At 36.7% G+C, this 22,683-nt stretch overlaps 1 protein-coding gene across 1 annotated transcript in view; it reads right to left on the bottom strand.

The window, feature by feature from the left end:
• SMCHD1 (structural maintenance of chromosomes flexible hinge domain containing 1) overlaps positions 1 to 22,683 on the bottom strand; it is a 166,750-nt gene that overhangs the window by 38,213 nt on the left and 105,854 nt on the right. The window contains exons 25-34 of the mRNA XM_006891422.1: positions 19,364 to 19,591; positions 16,001 to 16,149; positions 13,333 to 13,421; positions 12,355 to 12,473; positions 10,996 to 11,163; positions 6,944 to 7,069; positions 4,798 to 4,877; positions 4,243 to 4,400; positions 1,953 to 2,068; positions 1,511 to 1,575 (exon numbers count right to left, since the gene is read on the bottom strand). Of these exons, the coding sequence (XP_006891484.1) occupies positions 1,511 to 1,575; positions 1,953 to 2,068; positions 4,243 to 4,400; positions 4,798 to 4,877; positions 6,944 to 7,069; positions 10,996 to 11,163; positions 12,355 to 12,473; positions 13,333 to 13,421; positions 16,001 to 16,149; positions 19,364 to 19,591 (1,298 nt within the window). The remainder of the gene's footprint in view (positions 1 to 1,510; positions 1,576 to 1,952; positions 2,069 to 4,242; positions 4,401 to 4,797; positions 4,878 to 6,943; positions 7,070 to 10,995; positions 11,164 to 12,354; positions 12,474 to 13,332; positions 13,422 to 16,000; positions 16,150 to 19,363; positions 19,592 to 22,683) is intronic.

The following is a 22,683-nucleotide window of genomic DNA, read 5'->3' as shown; positions in this document are numbered from 1 at the left end:
CCTTCATTCTGGACTCCTGTCATGACAATAATACCCAGTCATATATCCCTTTTAAACAGTTCTCTCCCTCATGTGTTTCAATGCAGTACACATCATTCCTCCCCAAATTCTCTGTCTTCCCTCAATCTCAATGTCAGTCCCATTTTACAACAGTGGCCTTATGCAATATTTGTCCTTTTGTGCCTGAGGTATTTCACTCAGCATAATGTCCTTCAGGATCATCCATTTTGCATAGTATTTCACGAGTTCCTTGTTTTTAAATGTTGCATAGTATTTCATTGTGTGAATATACCAGAGCTTCTCTATCCATTCATTTATTGATGGGCACTTGGGTTGTTTCCAGCTCTTTGCTATTGTGAACAAAGACGCAATAAACATGGGTATGCATATATCTACTTGGGTGACGGTTATGGTTTCTTTAGGGTAAATTCCCAGTAGTGGAATTGCTGGGTCATACAGTATTTCTATTTCAACTTTTTGAGAAAGAATCATACAGCCATCCATAGTCGTTACACTCCCACCAGCAGTGAATAAGGATTCCAGTTTCTCCACAACCTTGCCAGCATTTGATGTTTGCTGTTCTGTTAAATTTTGCTATTCTTACTAAGGTGAGATGGTATCTCAGAGTTGTTTTGATTTGCATCTCTCTTAGAGCTAGGGATTTTGAACATTTCTTCATGTGTGTGTTTGCCATCTGAATGTCTTCTTTGGTGAAGTGTCTATTCATATCCTATGCCCATTTTTCAACTGGATTATTTACCTTTATCTTCTTGTCATGAGGGCTTGGAAACTTTTACAGCAACTGTTGTTGTTGCTGTGTACCATCAAGCTGGAATCAACCCATAACTGACACTCTAGCAGGTGTTCAGAGGCAACTGCACAGGAAGAGACTTCCCACTCTACTGCAGAGCAGCTGACAAATTCAAACAGCAAGCCTTTGGGATTAAAGTGCGGCTTCTTACTACGAAGCCACATTTAGACATTATAATTAGGAAAATCTGACAGTCTGTGGATCTCTGTGGCATAAAACCAGTTAGCCTACAGATCAGAAATTTTAAAACCCAAAAAATGGTCCTTCACCTCAGTATAAAGAAGACCTGAACTAATAATAAACATTTTGACTCCATTTAAAGATGAGTCAAAGAATATTAAAAAGAAAATCATGTACTTTAAAATGGAGGTCCAGAATGAAGTCACAACATGCTCAACGTCACAGAGCTGAACAGTAAAAGAGCTAGACTAATCTTTTTAATCCATAGTATCTTAAGTTACTGAAATTAATTCTAGAAACCATCAATAGAATAAGGAAATATAAAATGCTTTGTGGTAATTCTTTTTCTGACATCTTTGTTTTACATTACTGAAAGCTAATCTAGCTATGACAACCTTTCCCTATGTCATTTTTAAAAACTTAAAAACAGCAACAAACAACCTTTCTCAGAGAAAACCAAAGCTGAAATTACACTTCTTCAAAATAAACATAAAAAATATGAAGTAATGTGAGAAATACCTGAAATAGAAGCAGTCTTCTTCCTTTTCATTATCTTTTATTTTATTACAACTAAATGTTTCTGCCTAGAAAGGAAAGTAGGAGAAGCAGAAGTCACATACATTTAACACGGTATGTTTATGATGAAAACTTCTTACGTAGCTGAACTGAACATGAATCCAGATCATGACTGGATTTAAAGAATCTGTATTTTTCTTTACAATGCATGTAAAACAGTACTATGAGATTAAAAACCAGTCAAGTATATGCAAAAGCACAATGCCAACTCCTTTCTAATACCATTCACATTTATTTTCAAACACAAACTGATGCATTTTAAAAAATCATGCAGAATGGATCAACCACTTTTGGTTCTCAAGTAAATACATAGAGTATTTTCCTCTAAACTCAAGTTAAATATGAAGAACTAATTTTAAAATCTAAAAACGCTTCCTGGACTCACATTTGCTGGTGGCCGGTTTCCACTGCTACACATCTTCCACAATTTCATGGAAATACGTGCTGGATTAATACTTTTAATGACACTGTCATCTTCAGAAATAACACTGATCATAAAATCTGTTATGATAAACATAAAAACATTTTTTCTTTTTGATTAATTGATATACTTAAATAAGTGCTTTAAATTACTTGATATTTTTATGACAAGATTCTGATAAAGAAGCAAATAAAGCCATTCTTTACCATTTCCTAACAATTTGCCTATAAAATTTACTAATCATAAATAAAGAACTGGTCGTCAAGTTCTCCTTAGGAATTTAACATACATATCTATATCTATTTTTTTACTCCCCAGATTACCTTCTTTTATTTTTACAATGTGTCAAGCTACAACACAAGACAGAAAGATTTTACTGTGCATGTTCGGCAGCTGAAAACTGGTCTCCAAACCACATACTTCAGGCATTAAAAAAAATTCAGAATGCTTGAATAAATTTCAATAGCACCCATTAACCAAAGTGTTATTATAAAAAATAGCCTTATTATATTTACCTTCTGCACGGCAATTACTTGCTATGCATCAGAGTTGGACAATGACTAGGTATGACAGAAGAAGAATTGATGCCTTTGAGCTGTGGTGCTGGAGAAGAGTATTGATTATACCACAGACTGCTAGAACGAGCAGGTCTGTCCTGGAGAGGGTAAAGCCAGGCTGCTCCTTGGAGGCAAGAATTCTGAAACTTCCTCTGACATACTTTGGACATGTTGTAAAACGGAATCAGTCCTTGGAGAGGGACATCATGCTTGGGAGGGTAGAAGGACAGCATAAGAGAGGAAGACCCTTGATGAGGTGGGTTATTCAGGGACTGGGGTAACGGGGATAGGTGTGTCAGAGAAAATAAGATTAGCACTGGATAGAGCAGGGTTTAAGGCTGTTGTGCATATGGTCACTATGAGTTGCAGGCGACTCAACAGCACATAACAACAGCAACACTCACTTGCTACCTATTACAGTAGCATATCACAGGACATGGGGCTTAAATCTCCAAATCAAAAAGTGTGTGGTTAAAGAGGCTATGTAAATATTTAACTAATCAATAAGAATAGGAAGTCCTCCTTTCAAGAAAATTTTCTCTACAAAATTATCTGAGCAAACATTAAGGAGGCCTTGGTGGTGGTGGTGAAGGGCTGAGCTGTGAATCTAAAGGTCAGTAATTTAAACTTACTAGCCACTCCTTTGGTAGGGAGTTCTGGTGGCTTAGAGTTAAGGAGGTGCACTGGCAACCCAAAGAAACATAGTTTGGATCCAACAGTCACTCTGCAGATGAAAGATGGGCAATTTACTGTGCAATTTACTGCCTCTGAAAACCTGCTGGAGGGTCAGCCATGACCTGGTTCTGACTTCACACTATATAAAACAAGCCTTTTCCCTTGGGGAGCTTTGTGGTAATCCGGAGGGAGTTGTGCTAAAAGTCTAGAAGCAGCAACTCTCTGGCAGTTCAAATCCATCAGCTGCTTCAATAAAGAAAGATGGATATGATCCTTCTATGTGACTCAGTGTCTCAGAAACCCATGAGGAATCAAGCTGGGACTCAGTTTTTATTCAATACCATGACTGAGTGAGTAAACTGATCCTCAAAACAACAATGTAGCAGTCTGTTTCTCTAAATATTACAGCCCTGGAAACCTTTCTCTTATATAGTCACAGGCCATCCTGATTCAGCATCAGCTTAATAGTAACAATTTGGAGTTTATCTTTTAGAGCAAAAACTATTTTCCTTATTAGGACTGGCACACTACAGTGAAATGATTTGCTTACTTTATTATCTCTAGGATTAAAAGGAACTCACTGGAAGTTGTCATTTTTGTTGTTGTACATAACTAAGAGCCAAGTGTAATGCCTGAAAACAGCAGGTATTTAATCAACACTGTTCTAAAGCACTTTTCATTTTAAGTGCTGGTATACAAACGCTTTACCACTCAAATTACATTTAAAGGTAGGTTCAGGTTCTGTTAAGTTTAATATGCCAACACATTGCTAAGTCCACAGTTCTCCCCACTTTGCCATTTATATTTCTTTTGCAATATTTTACAGTTTAGTGAATTTATGAAGACAAATGGGATGAATTCTTTTAGGTCACAAGTTTATGTATGCATTTTCAGTTCATTCTTGACATTAAAGGAATACAAGAGGCACATGATTTTTGTCATGCTGAACTCTTAAGATATGTAATTTATTGAACAAGCAAATTATCATTTACAAATTTATCTAAACACTACAAATTGCTCACCAGTGAAAAGACTCCCTGCTAAGAAGGAAGTATCTTTGTCATATTTAACATTGAGACGGATGGGTTTCTCAGGGTCTGGAAGAATCATTAGCTTAATTATAGGGCCTTCAATGGTAGTCTTGTTAAAGATGGCTTTAATCTGCATAGTGTGTTCTCCTCTATTGAAAAGAAAAGGGGAGAGGCGAGGGTCAGATTCTAGTAGTCACAATTTCAAAACTCAGAGACGTTTTGCACATGAGGATTAATTTAGAAAAGGTCTGAGCAATCTTTGCAGCTTCCATTTACTTTCATCATCTGCAAACTGTAATTCGCAATGTTTTCACAGAAAAGTATAGACTATTGCATGCATATATATGTTATTTCTTTCTGCTAGGTAAAGGTTATTTAATACAGCAAATGCATGTCTGAGAAGTAGAAACCTAAAACCAAACTCTCTACTCTGTTAGTTCCATTTCATGCATGACACTACACAGCAGAGTAGTCATTACTCCGAGTTTTAGCAAATAAGAAAAATCAATTTGTATAAAATCAGTACTTATTAACTCTGGTTCTTACCGAGGGGCAGAAACACTGAACACTCCCAAATTTGCCCTGCCCTTTTCATCTGTTTTATGCTGTTGGTTTGAAGGAGTGAGCTAAAAACAAAACAAAACAAAACAAAACTGTTAATCAGAAAATTCTACAGTAACAAAATTCTAATTTGTTTTTATAATTACCTACTTTTAAAATCCATAATTTTATAATTTGAACTGAAATATAGTATATGATCAAGTCATTTTGTTCAACTACATTAGAATGTAATGTATCTCAATTATTAAGTTGCAGTCTATTTCAAATACATATACAAGCATAGTTCAAGTGGGGCTGGTAGTGTGGTGGTGGGAGAGATGTGGAGGTAGAAATAAACACAGAAACATTCGATGTAGGTATCATACTACTAGCTCGATTGTCACTCTATCATTCCTGTGAATATTTCCTCAGCTAAATCTGTGCTGCAGTATGATCCCTATAGGGATAGAACCGAGGTATCAGGTGCATGTGGTAAAGATATAGTGGCCATACTTCTTATCACTGAGTAAAAGAATTTTTTATAGACGCTTCTCTAAAAACTAGAAATTATGCCCTTACTCCAGAATTTAAAATAACTACTGTTGAACATTTCTGGAATAGTAAGAACAAAAGTGATTATGTAGATATAACAGCAGAAAATCAGTTCCCGTCTTAAACCCTAAAGCTCATTTCTGCTCCATAATATGTAATAGTAGATAAAAACAGTGTTCACCGATAAAACCAGGCAAAATAGAGGAAAACATGACAAGTCATTTTGGAACATAAGGATAAAAGCCTACAATTGTATCTATTTCCTTTAAACTATTCTCAAAGTACTACAAGTCAGAAGTCAGTCTTTTCTTTTAAATTGTATAACAGCATTACAGAATGGTTAAAGGCAGTTATCTATGACTGATTACATTACTGTGAAAATAAGTCCTTGTGAATTGCAAACATATTTCTTCTTTTTTTAAAAAAAAATTACTGTTTTTTGTGTGTGTACCGTCAAATCGGATCTGACTGGTTGGTACAGGAGGAGACTGACTGTCCCTCCTTCTCCAGCAGAGCATCTGGTGGATTCAAACTGTGTCCCTCTGGGACTGCAGAGCAGCTTCTTGCCACTAGGCCACAAGAGCTCCCTGCAAACATATTCTTGACACTCTCTCCTACATGGCCAGGTCTCAAGAAATCTCTGCTGGGATTCTGATTGAGCAATCAATCTGAACAAATCAATTCTTTATATCCACCCACTAAATCTTGAAAATGTTTCTAGAGGGATCACAAATCATGCCCTTAAATCAGTAGGAGGAATTGACAAAATCTACCTTTGCATAAGACCGGTATTTCTCTTCCTGACTCTAGCAGAAGGGCCTTGCATTACAGAGCTTCACCCTAGACCCTGAGCTGGCAATACTCATGTAAACAGATGGCACCTAATCTTGAATTTCTTTAAGCCCATGCACTCTGTATGACCCTGGCCTTTACATGCTCAAGCTCCTGGTGGGCAGGAGTGCACCACTCCAGTTCTAACAGCCAAGCATGGCTCTGGGAGGTCTTCTTAAGTAGGAACCTGCACAACTCTTCTGTTTACCTTTAGTTAGTTACACTTCCTTCATCACACTTGTTCCTTAACCAAAACGGCAGCTCTCTATTTTGCTCACCTTGTTACAGGGTTATCTATTAATCTCAATCTTCAATAGTAAAATTTTATCATATAAACAATCAATCAAGTAGTTTTCTTAGTTTAATACTGGCCCCTTGTTACATGGTTTTTAAGATAAAAACTGTTTTCTAAAAAAAGTTATGCAAAGTATTCGGGCTGATCTAAACACTAAACTGTATTAAGATCACACAAAATCCTGTTCAAATCAAAACCTTCCCCCAAAACTATGACATCATGAAACATTTTCATAAAAAGAAAAACCAGAATTCTAAAAAGAATTCCAAGACTTGCCTTTAAAGAACTCTGGTGGTGTAATGGATAAAGGATTTGCACTGTGAACCCAAAGGCCAGAAGTTTAAGTCCACCAGTTGCTTCATGAGATCAGAAGGCAATCACCTCCTGTGTGATTTACAAACAGCCTCTGAAAACCACCTGGAGGGTTTGCTATGAGCTGCTTCACACTCAACAGCACCTAACAACAAGACTCACCTTTAAACTGCTAGCTTTTACAAGATTTATTTTAACTTGTGGTACTGGTGCTGGATTGTCCCACTGATCGCAAAGTTGAACAATGAGAGGATTTTGTAATTCTTTTCCATTAATAATCTGAATGATCTGAAAAAGACAAATATTTTAAGAAGTACTAAGACAACTATTTGAAACAATCTAATTGCCACTTGTACACTTGTAAAATGTTAAATGAGACTAGTATTGTTATGTCTGGAGGAACAATCTTCCACTTTGCACATCACTTCTTATCAATGCACTGTATGAAGTAACCTGGGTTTGCTATCTGCTGAACCTTGTGTCACTGGGGTATCAAATACCAAAATGTTTCCTATTGTGGATAGTATTTGGTGGAGCTCCAAGTTTTAAGACGGGCTTGGAAACAGGAGTGGCATCTACTTCCTAAACCACATGCCTCTGGAAACTCTATGAAACTTGGAAAAATGACGATAGTTCTGGAAAGGCATTAGGTCTTTTGTTCATAGCATCCCTATGAGTAGTCCTCGACTTGACGGCAATCACCACCACCACGTGTTAACATGATCACGTAACTCTTTTCTATTTGATAGTGGCTTCTTTTACCAACTGAAAGAAATTCTGAAAGGCAAGGAAATTGTAAAAAATAACCTACTTTATCACATAACTAATTAATCATCTGATAAAAAGAAAAACAACCTTGCACTACTAGTTTTTGGCTTAGATTCCCAAAGTACACACATCAGAAATACGTCAAGAAAAGGAGAGCTTGGTTGGCCTGGCTCTCAGACTTAGTACCACTAATCTACCTAATGGTTCAGTTTCTCTTTGTCACACTTTTATTCTTTGTCATTCTACACCAAGAACACAGCTTTCTAGCACTTGCTTAAGTGTTGTCTTTTTTGCTCAAGGTACTTTCTGTCTTTTTCTTTATAATAACAACAAAAACAAAATAAAAAAGAAAGCCACTGTGATGAGTCTATTCTGGTGCAGAGACACGCTGTAAGATGGAGCAGAACCTTCCCCAAAGGACTTACAGGAGCCAGAGGGAGACATCTCTAGGCAAGGAGCAATCAGATAGTATAAACGCAGTACTTCACATTCACAGTCTTACAATGATTCACTGTGTCACCAAGGCTCCTTCTTCATATGAGACCTGTATACTTCTAGGTATTTGTTAGCTGATCCATTACTAATACGTATTAAGGAAAAACCTTATTAATCAGAATACCCTATAAAATGCCAACCAAATGCCTGATTTATAAAGTGGAGGGGGAAAAAGCTAGGGCAGAAGTAAACAGTGAAAGAAAGAAAAGCTGGCTTATCATCTCATTCATCCTAATGTTCCACCCCCAACGCTTATCTGAGCAGGCTGGTTTTCAAATTGTGTTGGGAAGCTGTTGAAATTAGGGGGTAAAAAAAGTTTGTGGGATAAGAGTTTCTCTTTTTCAGTTTTAGTCAGGAAAAGATGCACCTAATGGCTCTGTCATAATGCTTATCTAGCACAAAGTTCACATGGCTGCTCCAGTTCACATAATCCTTGCCAATGTTTATAAAAACCTTGACTAAGAAAAGTGCTTCAGTTTCCAAATGCATATACATCATGGTACTTCATTCATAATCAATTATCTATCCATCAAACAGTAAATACTTGTAAAAGTTATCACTCACTAAATAACTTATACTCCAAACTGTTAGTAATAGAATTTTTGGGGAAACTGTGGACAAAGAGTATCTTCAAATTATTTATGAGTACAAATCTGTCTTCTGCCACTTTTCAATTCTAGTAGTTTTTTAGGACATTTTAAAATTTCCAGTTTTTTATTTACAATACTTTGCAAGGTTAGTGACGATTAAGAGAGAACATGTATGTGTATGTTTGTATATTTACACTTTAAAAATATTTATCAGGTTTAGGTGTTAAATTAGACTCCCCTTCGTACTTCGATTCTATGAAGAAGATGGTTCACAACTTAGTTGAGGAAAATCATAAATCTAAGCCAAAAACTAGAATCTCTAACAATATTAGAAATTAGTTTTACATTTTATTGTTACTAACATGCAAATAAACCAATGATTCATATTATGACATAAATGCCTCAAATAAAAAGAAATAGTGACTTTTAAGTGAAATCCATCAGCAAAATTTTTTTCCTAAAAGCATCTTCTCCAAACTATTTATCTGTTTCATAAATCAAAAAAGGCAAGTTGAAACTAGGCCAGAGGCATACAACTCTTCTGAGCTGTTATGTTCCTTTAGAGTAACTTATTTAATATTAGAGCAATGGAAATTCATTTTTCTTTACAGAAAAGGTAAGCTATTATCTAACATCTAAAGTCCTACAATATCATAACTAAATCCTAAATGTGACATTAAATTACAAATTATAAAAATTTAGAGACCAAATGAATTACACTTGATCGTGCTAATGAGAAACCTGTACTTGGACCAAGAGGCAGTCGTCAGAACAAAGCAAGGAAACACTGCACGGTTCAAAACTGGGAAGGGCGTATGCAAGCGATGTGTCCTGTTTCCACCCCTTTTCAATCTGTATGCAGAACAGATTATCTGGGAGAATGGGCTCTATGAGGAGAAATGTGGGGTCAAGATTGGTGGAAGATCTATCAACAATCTGTATTATGCAGATGACACAACCCTGCTTGCTGAAACTGAGGAGGACCTGAAGCACTTGTTGCAGAGGGTCAAAGACTGCAGCCTCCAATATGGATTGAGGCTCAATGTCAAGAAGACAAAGATTCTCACCACTGGAGCAATTGGCAGCATCAGGATGGATGGTGAAGAAATTAAGATTGTTCACAGCTTCAGTTTGCTTGGCTCCACAGTCAATACTCTCGGCACCAGCAGCCAGGAAATTAGAAGACGTATTGCCATGGGAAGTCTGCTGTTAGGGACCTCTCCAAAGTACTGAAGAGCAATGGTGTCTCTTTGGAGACTAAGGTGTGCCTGATACAGGCCATGGTCTTTGCTATCACTTGTTATGAATCAGAGAGTTGGACAATGACTAAGGAGGATAGAAGGAGAATTGATGCCTTTGAGCTGTGGTTCTGGAGAAGAGTATTGAGGGTACCATGGACTGCTAGGAAAACAAACAGATTCATCCTGGAAAGGGTCAAACTGGGCTGCTCCTTGGAGGCAAGGATTCTAAGCCTGTCTAACATAATTTGGACTTGTTGCAAGGAGGGACAGGACCGTGGAGAGGGACATCATGCTCAGTAGGGTGGAGGGACAGCGTAGAAGGGGAAGGTCCCCTATGAGGTGGATTGATTCAGTGACTGGGGTAATTGGGATGGGTGTATTGGAGACGGTGTGATTGGCACAGGACAGAGCAGAATTTAGGGCTGTTGTACATAGGGTGGCTATGCGTCGCAAGCGACTTGATGGCACATAACAACAACATATTAAGAGATGCACTGAAGTAACATATAAAGAGCTAATATTAGAAATGCCTTTGAAGATTTCATAAAGAAACACACACTCTCACACAATCTCTCTGGGGAAAGAAATTGAAAAAAAATGACAAAAATCAGTCACTGAAAGTGGGTAACTGGTACATGTGCATTTCATTAAGCTGTTCTTTTCCCATTTATACATGCTTTAAAAGTTCTATAAGACATTTTCAAATCTATAGTATGCTATTTTAAATAAATGATAAATCCAATGATGAATTATTAAGAAGCCTCAGATTACTTTAGGGCATTCTGGTGATGTAGTATGTAGAGAGTGCTTGCCAGCCCAAAGGTCATACCTCTCTCAGAGTCTGAATCTACCAGTAGCTCCAAGTGAAAAAGCAGGGCAATAACCTCCTGTGTGATTTTAGAGACTCGGAAAACCTTCTAGAGGATCACCTAGGAGTTGACTCTGATTCGACAACAATGACTGTGACTTCCTAACATAACACATTGCCTGTTAGTGCAACTGTAACTACTGCTGTTACTACAATTGTAAAATGCATCTTTTGTGATTCACCAACAATCTGGAAGAAATAATATTATCACATTATATGAAAGCCCTTCAATTATGGCAGAAAGTGACTTACCTCCTTTGGTTCTGGCCAATCTACAAGGAGTAGCTTAACCGGGGGCCCAGAAATTAGCTTTACCCGAATGAAGTCAGAGAACTCACGCCAAGTAAAACAAAGATCCTTATTTCCAGGAGGGCCTGGAACAAATTTGATGCCTTTTACACTTATACTTTGTGTGTCTTCCTATAGAAGAAAAATTACATTGAGAAAAGACAATCAAATTGGTTGCAGTTTCCGGAAAACAAAAATGTTTTGTCATTAACTCAAGTGTGCAGAATGTGTTTTTCCCTGGGTTACACAATGGCAAAAACCTTGCATATTTGCCAATACTGGCAGACCATAAATTCCATTTCCACAAAAGGAGAAACGGCATTTCTTCTTTGAGAAGTAGGGGCCTCATGGGTTGTAGTGACATCTTCTGCCTTAACTTGTCCTAATTTCTCTCCTCTTTATACTGCTTTGCTGTTATATAGCATTGCTACCTCACAGCCTTCACTTCTGCTCTGCTTTGTAATGTTCTTTACCAGATATGCACCTGATTATTCTTTAGTTTTACACATCTGATTCCTTAGCCAGGAGTCTCCCTTGACCACTCTGCACAGTGACACACTATCACCTCACTTGATTTTACCTTTTATCACTTATTTTTTTACCACGTGACCTACTTGTGTATAAGTGCTTGAATTTTTCTCTCTCCAGTTCTTAGAATAATATTTAAAACATCCATTAATGTGAATCAATGAACTAGACTGTAATCTTTACGTTATGACTAAATGGTACAAATCTGTATCAAACTGACTTGACACTGTAATAGTCACATTCTTTTTTTTAAAATTTGTGTGTGTGTGTGTGTGCGCGCGCGCGCGCGCGTACCATAAAATCAGATCTGACTGGTACAGGAGGAGGTTGTCCCTCCTTCCCCGGCAGAGCATCTGGTGGATTCGAACCGTGCGCCTCTGGAATTGTAGTTGCAGCTCCTTGCCACTAGGCCACCAGAGCTCCTCTGTAATATGCACATTCTGATGTTGTTGTTATGTGCTGCTGAGTTGCCTGTGACTCATAGTAACCCTATGTACACCAGCCAAATTTAAAATATATGGAACGCTTCACGAATCCACACATCATGTTCCGACAGTGAACGTTCAAAGACTTCCTAATCCTACTACTAATTTCTACTAAGTACATCTTTTATCAGGTTTTAAAAAAAAATCAGATTAAGACTCGATTCATAATCTAAGACAATTGCTTGTGGAACATTTTCTATAAAAAGAGCGTATGTCAATCACAAATTAATCTGTTCTAAAACCCTAATGAGCTCAGATGAAACCTTCTTGCTAGATATAACAGTATAATCGCTATGCACAGAGGTCCTACCTGAAAAGTAGTTTTCAAATTTGAGCTATCAAGTCCAACACCAGCAATTCCCAAAGCAGATAAAGAACTTGGTGAAAATGCTTGAATCTGATTGCCATACTGATCTGTCACAATGACAACTTTAAAACCAAAAAGGAAAAAAAACAACACAAACCATTTTAGTATTACTTTCTCAATAAAATGTACTCAAAAGTTCATCTCTGAAACCTATTGCAACTTTTCTTTTATGCAACTAATTTAAAAAACTTAAATTGAGCCAGACATATTTTAAATAGCAATTTTTAAAACTACTATAAAGACCAAGAAACTACATAAATACATTAACATAATAACAGCATATTATACATGTCTGGTACCCAAGAATTTTCTGTAATATTAAAAATAGGATGGAAATACAGGCTACATATGCATATATAATTTATACTTTTAATATTAACTATTACTACCTATAAGGGTTTTTTTTAACAAATTGTTTTTGCCAAACAAGACAATCTTGATAATCTATTCTTTCTTGACAATGAATTTTAAATCAAAGATTTTCCCTTCAAATTACATATGCCAAAGCATCAATATATAGAAATATCAGGGCTCTGTTTTTTAAAAAAGAATAGAAATACACATCTTTTTTTAAAAAAGTGACATCATTTAAAAAAAAGTCATTCCCCCAGGATACACTTCAGTCAATCAAAAGAACATTCCTTGGTCTACTCTCATCTAATTTATTTCAAGTGCTCTATCAGATTTGGCTCCATCTTTTACTCTGGTGTTAAAAAAGACAGTCCCCTACAGCCCATGATTATGGGAGGCCTTCTTTTCCTAGGAACTAGTGAGAAATGGAACTATTATTGTTGTTTCTAAACTCACCTTGATAGTGTGTCTAAGGCTATTTTTAAAAAAATTATAAAAGTGCTTGATCAAATGAATAAACCTTGAATATACGCTGAGTGAAGGGAAAAAAAAAATAGAAAACCTACAAACCTATTTCTCCTTGAAGTTCTTGGCCCATCTGTACTGTTTTCCCTCCTTGTAAATCACATTTTAGATGTTTAGGCTCATCAGGAAGTGGTCTAAAATTGGTTAATAAAAGACTTTTGTTACATGTACCATTAACTCATTATCGTGCAGGAAACATTTAAAGCATTTCTATTAGGTTAAAGCTTAACATAACATTTACAAAACTTAAATACAGTAACACATTCTAAATATCTTTTCACTTATGAAAATAAAACATAAAACTTAATCTAAAAAGAATTGGAAAAGACACAGCTTGTAAAAAAGAACAGAGAATACTGACAAAAGTTACAGAAGTGGTAAGCCATAATTTGTACAGAGTATTAAATAAAAGTTATGAAGACACTGCACTAAGAAAGAAAACAACTGGACCAGTAAAGAAGGGATCTTTCAAGGGATCTGACTGTGGTCAGTACAGTACACCTGAATCCTTTCCTCTAATATGTAGGCTGTGGAAACAGATATAGGCCTTAAAGTGAAGGATAAGGCCAAAGAGGGAGTTTATTTATATATTATACATTCACTTCAGTCTTTACCTTTTCTGTTGGTTCCAGACATTTATTATGGATTTAGTGTTAAAAATCAACAATCAACACTAATCAATGAAAACAGTTTTCCTTTTGAATAACATATTCAGTGATCAAGTTTATAGAGCAAACTAGCTTTCCATTCAACAGTTAATACACAATTTCTTTTCTGACACTGATTGCAATCCCTGTGATTTAATATCATGTTTTCTACTTCCCTTGTGTTTACCATTTCCCAATCTCTTCTTACCTTCTGAGTTTTATCTCTAGGTAAATGCTGTCAAGGCTCTATTTAAAATATTAAAAAGCAAAGGTAACACTTCAAAGACTTTGATCACTTAAAGACTTAAAGTTTTTAAGTCAGAAACAACACATAGCTGACCCTCTGGAGAATTTTCAGAGGCAGTAAACTGATTGGGAGGAGACTATCCATTCTTCTCCTGTGGAGCAGCTGATGGATTCAAACCTTTGGGATTGCAGCGCAGCATCTCACCTTTAGGCCATCAGTATTTTCAACTGCTTTTAAGTATCTAAAAACTACGGACAACGAAGTAAGAGTAATGAATTTTGGTGCCAATGAAGAGTACAAAAGGAACTGTGAAAAGAACAAACAAATTCTGTCTTGGAAGAAATATATCAAGAATGCTCTTTAGAAGCAAGGATGTTGAAAATTTGTCTAAATACTTTGGGTACGTTGTTAGGAATGATCAGTCCCTAGAGCAGCAGTACATCACGCTTGGTAAAATTACCAAATCAAAGGGGAGGCCCTTTAAATGAGATGAATGACAAAGCAGATGCAGGGGTGGGCTTGAACACACCAGACTGTACCGATGGCATGGGATCAAGAAATGTTTGTTGTTTTACAAGAGGGTGGTGAGGATTTGGGCCTGACCTGACCTAACAAGAAACAGCTACTGATTGCTGCTGGTTTTTCATGTGTCTGTTACCAACTTGAATGTATTCTTTGGTTAAACGTCAGTTTGTTAATCTTTCTGTTGTGGAGGTACTGACATTTTCTACACACTTTAGAGATCTGGTGCCTTGTCCAATATGTTGTTACTAGAGTTTCCTTAGTGCATATGTTCCCTTTTAATTCTTGGTGAACAAATTTGATGTGCATGAATGTTTAATTTTTAGGAAGTTCCAAGTACCTTATTGTTATTGTTCATTGCCAAAGAATCAAGCACGATTCATAGCGAGCAACCTTATGAACAAAAGGCCTGAAGCCTTTCTATAACTATTGTAATCAAAGTTCACAGAGTTTCCAGAGGCATATAATTTAGAAAGTGGATGCCACTACTGCTTAATTACCATAATTAGTCTTCTAATTTCATGCATTTTATTATGTTTGCTAGTGGGAAAAGGATGGACACTCTCCTGCTGTGTCTCTGAAAACCCACTGGAGGGTTAGCTATGGGTCAGTTCTGACTCGTCAGTACACAACAGTATTAGGGCCTATAAATTTGCTTCCATCTTTCCTTGATGATCTTCATGCTTTTAGGTTCTATACTCAGGTCTATAATCCATCCCGAGTTAGTATTTTTTAATTTTTTTTTTTTTATTGTAAAAGCTAAGGACCCTGATTTATTTCTCTGCAAACTGGTACCAGCACTATTTGTTAATAGACTATTTCTCCCTCATTAATGGAGTTCATCCTTTTTTGTCAGAGATCAGAGGTCTGTAAGGGGTTAATATTTCACTCTGGGCTCTTTAATCTGCTCCACTGGTCTACTGACCTGTTACTGTACAAACACCTGGCTGATCTCATACTGTAGCTGTTACAGTAGCTTCTAAGATTGGGCCACGTGTGAGGCCTCTTCCTTTGGTCTTCAGTAGTGCTTTGCTTATAGGGAGTACCATTAGATATTTATCTTTGTCATTTTGCAAGTGTTTTCATTACATATTGAACTAAAAGCAGTTCCTTTTAAGGAACGTTCAAATTCTTCCAGACATTCTAAAGATAACTAAGCAGTGAAAACATTATTTTGTCTCCACTGATTTTATTACAGTCTGCCAACCGTATTTCAGAAAAATGCAGTATTTTCTTTATCAAAGATGTTTACATGTGTGCCATATGCTGGATTTCAAAATATAATAAGCCCACAAACCTTACTGTAAATGCACTTTCCAATGACACGTGGTCATCCTGGAATGAAACCTGGCAATAGCGCATATCTTTTACAGATGTTGGCACTTGTACATCAGGAAGGAGACCCTGGAGCAAGTGTTCTTTGTTAATATCAGGAGTCCAGTTAACCTAGGAGAGAAATGACATGTTCAGTAATTATATAAACCCTAGACAACTCGCTCCTACTCTTAATTATCTTAAACTCTTAAATTAAAATAGAATTGATCTTCCCTAGTCTCAAAAGGGTTGGGATAGGGGGATATCCATTCATAATCAGGAATAATAGTGCTTCATATAGTACTATGATAAAGTAGAATTTTCTTCTTTGCTCTTTTTATTCTCATGTTTCAAACAAATTTATTTTAATTTTACAAATATATTTTTCATATTACATTTCTTGTATTAGGATTTGACAAAAAGATGGTAACTGTGGTTATAATCATTTAAAAATGACTTACAAAAAAAATAACTTACACATCAGATCATATGATCATTCCTAGGATGTAATATTTTAATAATTTTTAAAGATAATTTTGTTTATAGAGGCCCTAATAAATAAGACCTTTGTGCGCTCTTATTTAGCGGTCAAAGTTATACCAACTAAGGTAGTTATCTGCATAGCTGCTGTCTAATTTTAATGCCTCCCCTAAGACCCTTTTATCCATTCAGTGCCATCAAGAGAGGTCAGATTACTATCAACCCTCCACAGGTTCCAAGGCTTTCTATCCCCATTGTTTTCCTGACAGGTGGCTGGTGGATTAAATAGCTGACCTTCTGGTTGGCCACAGGATACGCTATGTACTAAATCAACTCTATCTTTTTAGTTTCATCACACGTATACTTTCAGCTTTCTGTATCTGTGATGTCTAAATCGCTCATATTGTACTGTTTCTGATCTCTAGTTAAACCCTGGATAAAATTCTTACTTCATTTTTCATCTTGAAATCATTTTTCTTCTTTATCATTACTGTTTTTCATAATGGAAGTTAAGGAGTAAGAGTTACATAAAAGACGAAAACTTTTTCCCAACTCATTCTAATGATTTAATAGAGTCCAGGTCAGGCCAACCTTCCTCAATCTTTGTTTATTTCCCTGAAGAATACAATCCACTTAAAGACTACATTTAGTAGAAAAGAAGATGGTATTTAATATCTTTGTCAATTAAGAAGCTCATGTTTTAAAATACTTGTCAAATGCAGACCACAAGTTAATAGAAAAGTTCATTGTTCTCCAAAGCTTAGATAAGAAATTCAAAGGCTGGTGGCCTACTGTAAAGAAGCTGTGCTGCAATTGGCACACAGATCGAATTCAACAGCTGCTTGGTGGGAGAAAAATGGGCAATCTCCTCCCTGTGCTGAACTGTCTCTGAAAACCCACTGCAGGGTCAGCTATAGGTCAGTCCCAACTCGACAGTATACAACAACAAGGTTCATGAGACAGAGGGTAAGGCAGGCCAACTAGAAGGCACTACTTTTAATACACTTTGTGCTAGTGGTGTGTGTGAGAGAGAGAGGAGGGAGGGAGAGGGAGAAAGGGAGGAAGAAAGAGAGAATATGAATATGTGTGTAAACTAGTTGGAGTATTGACTACTATTAAGATCTTTTAAAAAGGTCAAGTGGACCCTGGTTAAAAAACAAAACCAAAATCTCTCCTCCTACATCAGAAAACTCAACATGGATATAGGAAATAACAGTCTTAAGAGAATAATGCCACACCATATTCCAAAATGGCAACTCCCTACAACTTGAGTTAACTGGAGATTCTTAGGGAAAGATTAAAAAATGTTGCCTTCCTAGAAAGGAGGTGATTTTTGCCAATTTATTTCCTCATACTCACGACTTGGGCAGTTTTTGTTGATGGAGGTTTTTTAAAAAGATCTGGGTAGTTTTATCTCTAGAGACACCAGAAGGAAAGTACAGACAATTGTACTATAAGGCTTGTTTTGAAATTAATGCAATAGTGCTCGCTTCGGCAGCACATATACTAAAATTGGAACAATACAGAGAAGATTAGCATGGCCCCTGCGCAAGGATGAAATTAATGCAATAATAAACAAAGCAAATTTCACATTTGCTTATTCACAATTTCACCATGAAACATTAGGTAAATGCAGAAAGCCTTGTAAGGAAACACAAAACAACACAACCAAGACACCCTGAAGGGAGCTCAGTTTACCATGTCGGAGGACATAAAACTTTCAGTGCAATTTTCAATATAATCACTCTCATCATGCCTCAACAGCTTACAACCTGCAATCTTTCCAGCACCCAACTACAAATACCAAGTAAGGTGTCTATGTTTTGTAGTATTATGTGATACTATTTTACCCCCTAGGTTTTATTAGGTTTCTTTGTAACGAGAGAACTCTAATGGTTCAAATGATCAGCAGGCTATCTGTGGGAGAACAGATGTGGTGATCTGATTCTGTCAAGACTTTGGCCAAGGAAATACTATAGGTAAGTCTTCCGCTGCCTTACAGGATCCTATGAACGTTAATACTATCTAGTTGCATACAACTTCTTAACAAAAGGTCACTAACAAGTTTGTGTATTCTTCTTCTAACTTCAAAGTTCCCCATATACTCTGTGAATTTATTATCAGTTCTTCTTACTGCAGTGATTCTTAGGAATACATTTCACATTACAGACAAAATAACATTTTTTTCTTAAAGAAATCTATAGGGGTGCCTGCTTGATAAAGTTAAGTCTCTCTGCTCATTTTGACTAATTTCCTGGTGAGTGAGATATAAAATACCACACACTAGACTTTGTTGTTGTATATTGTTGAGTCAGAACCAACCCACAGCTGACCCTCCAGTGTGTTTTTAGAGACAGTTAACTGCACAGAAGACTGCTCATCCTTCTCCTGTGGAGTGGCTGGTGGCCTTGAACCTCATGCCTTCAGAACTGCAGCACAGCTTCTTGCCACTAGGCCACCAGAGCTTCCTAACTAGACTTTACTGGTTAACATTATTTCTCAAACTATCAGTTTGTCACACCTGAATCACCTACATTTCAATTTAGCCTATGAAAATAAAAATGTTCTGGAGACTAGAATTTTAACTAGAGCTCTGTATCTTCTATTTGTTGCACTGGGTAGGGAATGACAAGCTGCTCATCTCTGGCAGTTCATACTCATCAGAGGCTTCAAGCAAGAAGATGAGCAGTCTTCCTCTTTCAAGATTAATAGCCTCAGAAAGTCAATGGAGAGTTACTATGAGCCAAAATGGACTCAATGTCCATGACTTTGTCCTGCGAGAAGCCTCTTAGTTGTTGCTTTATAAAACTTGTTCAAAGACTTCCAAAAAAATAAAACAAACCACCAATCTATTTGAGATACTTACCTTGATTTTTTCTGCTAAAGCTGATGTTATGTTGATTTCTCTTTCTCCTTCATCATACATTTGAAAAATAAGATTACGCATAACATCGCCTGCTATCCAATTAACTTCATCCTGATGTTTGATCTGGATTGCCTTTTGTCCTTCCACACTGAATATCTGCAGTCTTGCAACATGGCTACTGGGAAGCACCTTAATTGTCTTCTCCACAGCAGCCACATCTTTACAACTCTAGGATGAGGGAAGATATCACACACTGAGAAACATCGGAACTGAGAGCACATTTTTCAGCTTTATCAGTGAATGCTAGATAGCTCATGGATTTTGTACAAAATCATCTTATAGAATACTATGTTCACAGATTTGGTCATTAAAAAATACTGTAATAGTAATAATTCTGTATTTTATTCCATTAGAGGTTACAAATAGTGACTGTCTATAGTTTTAAAACCAAAACCTAATACATTTGAACTTAAAAGGCTTATTTCTAAATTTATTTAAAATATTACAAATTTATGACATTTTAATCACATCAGTCAGCTGACCAGCATTTATAATAATGATTTAAGAAATTAAGAACTTTCCACAAAACTAGAGACAAATAGAAGCCACAAAACACAATTCAATGACTTTGTTGTTTTTATGTGCTGTCAAGTCACCTGTGACAAACAGCAACCCTATGTACAACAGCCCTATGTCCTGCTCTATCCTGTGCCAATCTTGTCTCTGATACATTACCCCAGTCACTGAATGAATCCATCTCATTGAGGGTCTTCCTCTCTTGCACTGTCCCTCCACCCTCCCAAGCATTATGTCCTTCTCCAAGGACTGGGCCTTCCTTGTAACATGTCCAAAGTATGTCAGATGAAGCTTCAGAATCTTTGCCTCTAAGGAGCAGTCTGATTTCACCCTCTCTAGGATGAATCTGTTTGTTCTTTCAGCCGTCCATGGTATACTGAATACTTTTCTCCAGCACCATAGCTCAAAAGCATCAATTCTCCTTCTATCATCCCTAGTCATTGTCCTGTCTTCTGACACATAGCAAGTAACTGCAAAGACCACAGCATGAATTAGGCGCACCTTAGTCTCCAGACTGACACTGTTGCTCTTCAGTAGTTTGGAGAGTTTTCTGACAGGAGACTTTATCAATGTAATTAGTCTTTTAATTTATAGGCTGATGGTACTAAGAATGTTAATTGTGGAGCCAAGCAAACTGAAGCAGTTAACAATGGCAATCTCTTCATTATCTATCCTGAGGCTGCCAATCGGCCCAGTGGTGAGAAATCTTTGTTTTCTTGATGTTGAGCTTCAATCCATATTGAAGGTTGCAATCCTTGAATTTCTGCAGCAAGCATTTTGGGTCCTCCTAAGTTTCAGCAAGCAGGGTTCTGTCATCTGCAATAACGCGGACTGTTGATGAGTCTTCCTCCAATCCTGATGCCACATTTCTCCTTAAAGAGCTCAACCTCCCAGATAGCAGGAACCAAAATTTGACCTTGAGTCTATCTCACCTAAATTTCAAAACCATCTTAATAGGTTTTAGGCCTTAACAGTAATGAGCGAAGACCAGATGAGCTGTGGGAGGATATCAAGAGTATCATCCAGGAAGGAAGAAGAGGGTCATTACAAAGAAAGAGTAAGAAGACAAGACCAAGATGGATGTCTTAGAGAGGACTCTGAATATTGCACTAGAGCACTGAGAAACCAAAGCAAAGGGAGGAAATCAAGAAATTAAGGAGCTGAACAGAAGATTTCAAAGTACAGCATAGGAAGACAAAGTAAAACATTATAATGAAATGTGTGTGTGAAGAGCTGTAGTCAGAAAATCTAAGAGGTGGAACTCACTCACCATTTTTTAAGCTGAAAGAACTGAAGAACAAACTCAAGCCTCAAGTTGCAATACTTAAGGATGCTTTGGGTAGAATATTAATGACTTTAGGTTAAGTAAAAGCAAGCAACATGCTTTTTCAATTAATAGTACACAAGGTAAGCAGACAAAGTGACTTAGAACTAAAAAAGGGTTCCATATGCACTGAAGGATAATTACGTCAACATACTGACATAAACTTGAAACTTAATGTGCCTAATGGTCTAATTATGAGGATTTGTTTTTCTTTATGCTGAACTGTCAATCAATACCTACAGAATCATCAGTCAAAAAATGAAAAGATGTATTACATTGGACAACTCTGTTGTCAAGATCTCTTTAAAGTTCTAAAGAGTAAGGACCTAAGTTTAAAGATTAAGGTATGCCTGACCCAAGACATGGTATCTAAATTGCATCATATGCATGTGAAAATTGGCCAACGAATAAGGAAGACAGAAGAAGATAGATGCCTTTGAATTATGGTGACGAATACTGATTATATCATGAACTGCAGAAAAAACAAACAAAATCTACTTTAGAAATGGTGCAGCCAGTGTTCCTTAGATGAAAGGGCATGGAAATGGCATCTCACGTTCTCTGAGGATGTTATCAGGAGGGGTCAATCCTTGGAGAAGGACATCATGCTTACAAAGGTGAGGGTCAGAGAAGAATAGGAAGACTCACTAAGATGAAGTGATACAGTGTCTCCAACAATGGGCTTAATTAAGCATTGCAGTGTGAGAATGGTGTAGGCTCAGGGAGGTTTTGGTATGCGGTACATACTGTCACTATGCGTAGGAGTAAACTCTCAGCCATCAACCAACAACTTTTATAATTTACTGGTTAATCAGAGTCCAAGTGACTTGTTAAGGAGAACTAGGTTACAATAACAAAATGTTAAAGTCCAAGGCATTGCCGTGGAGTTGAAACAAGTGCATAGCTGACACTTTAGCAGAGCATCTATGAATCTCCAATAAAAAGCTCATTACACAGAAACGGCTTCTGAGAAAACTCAAGTATGCATTTATAAAAATTATAGGCATAAATTAAATGTGTATATAGCCTTCAATGGTAGAAATATTTACTACACTACTCTACGAAATAAATGTAAACTACAAAAAGCAAAAGTAAAAAGGAAAGCTAGTACTTAAATTATGCATTTTAATAGAAAATTTTCAAGGACTTCTATTAAGGACTGCCAAGTAAATTTTTATTCCATAGCTACCCTTTGTAAAACAGTATGAAACATTCTTCAGTCTTGTGCTATTCTCACAATTTTTGCTACAAATGAGCTTATGTGTAAGAGTTAATCCATTCACCCACTGATAATCTTTGATTTATTGACTGCTACTTCTATGGGCACTGACTGCGAATTCAGTTAAACTGAAATCATTGACAACCAAAATAAACAACTTTCTGATATGCTCTGTTTCCAGACAAGATCTATATGACATCA

This window comes from Elephantulus edwardii, unplaced genomic scaffold, assembly GCF_000299155.1.
Source record: "Elephantulus edwardii isolate Elephantulus edwardi_28Jun2011 unplaced genomic scaffold, EleEdw1.0 scaffold00097, whole genome shotgun sequence".
Taxonomy (NCBI): Eukaryota; Metazoa; Chordata; class Mammalia; order Macroscelidea; family Macroscelididae; genus Elephantulus; species Elephantulus edwardii.
Note: the sequence above shows the minus strand (reverse complement) of the source record. Positions and strands in the feature narration are given on the sequence as shown.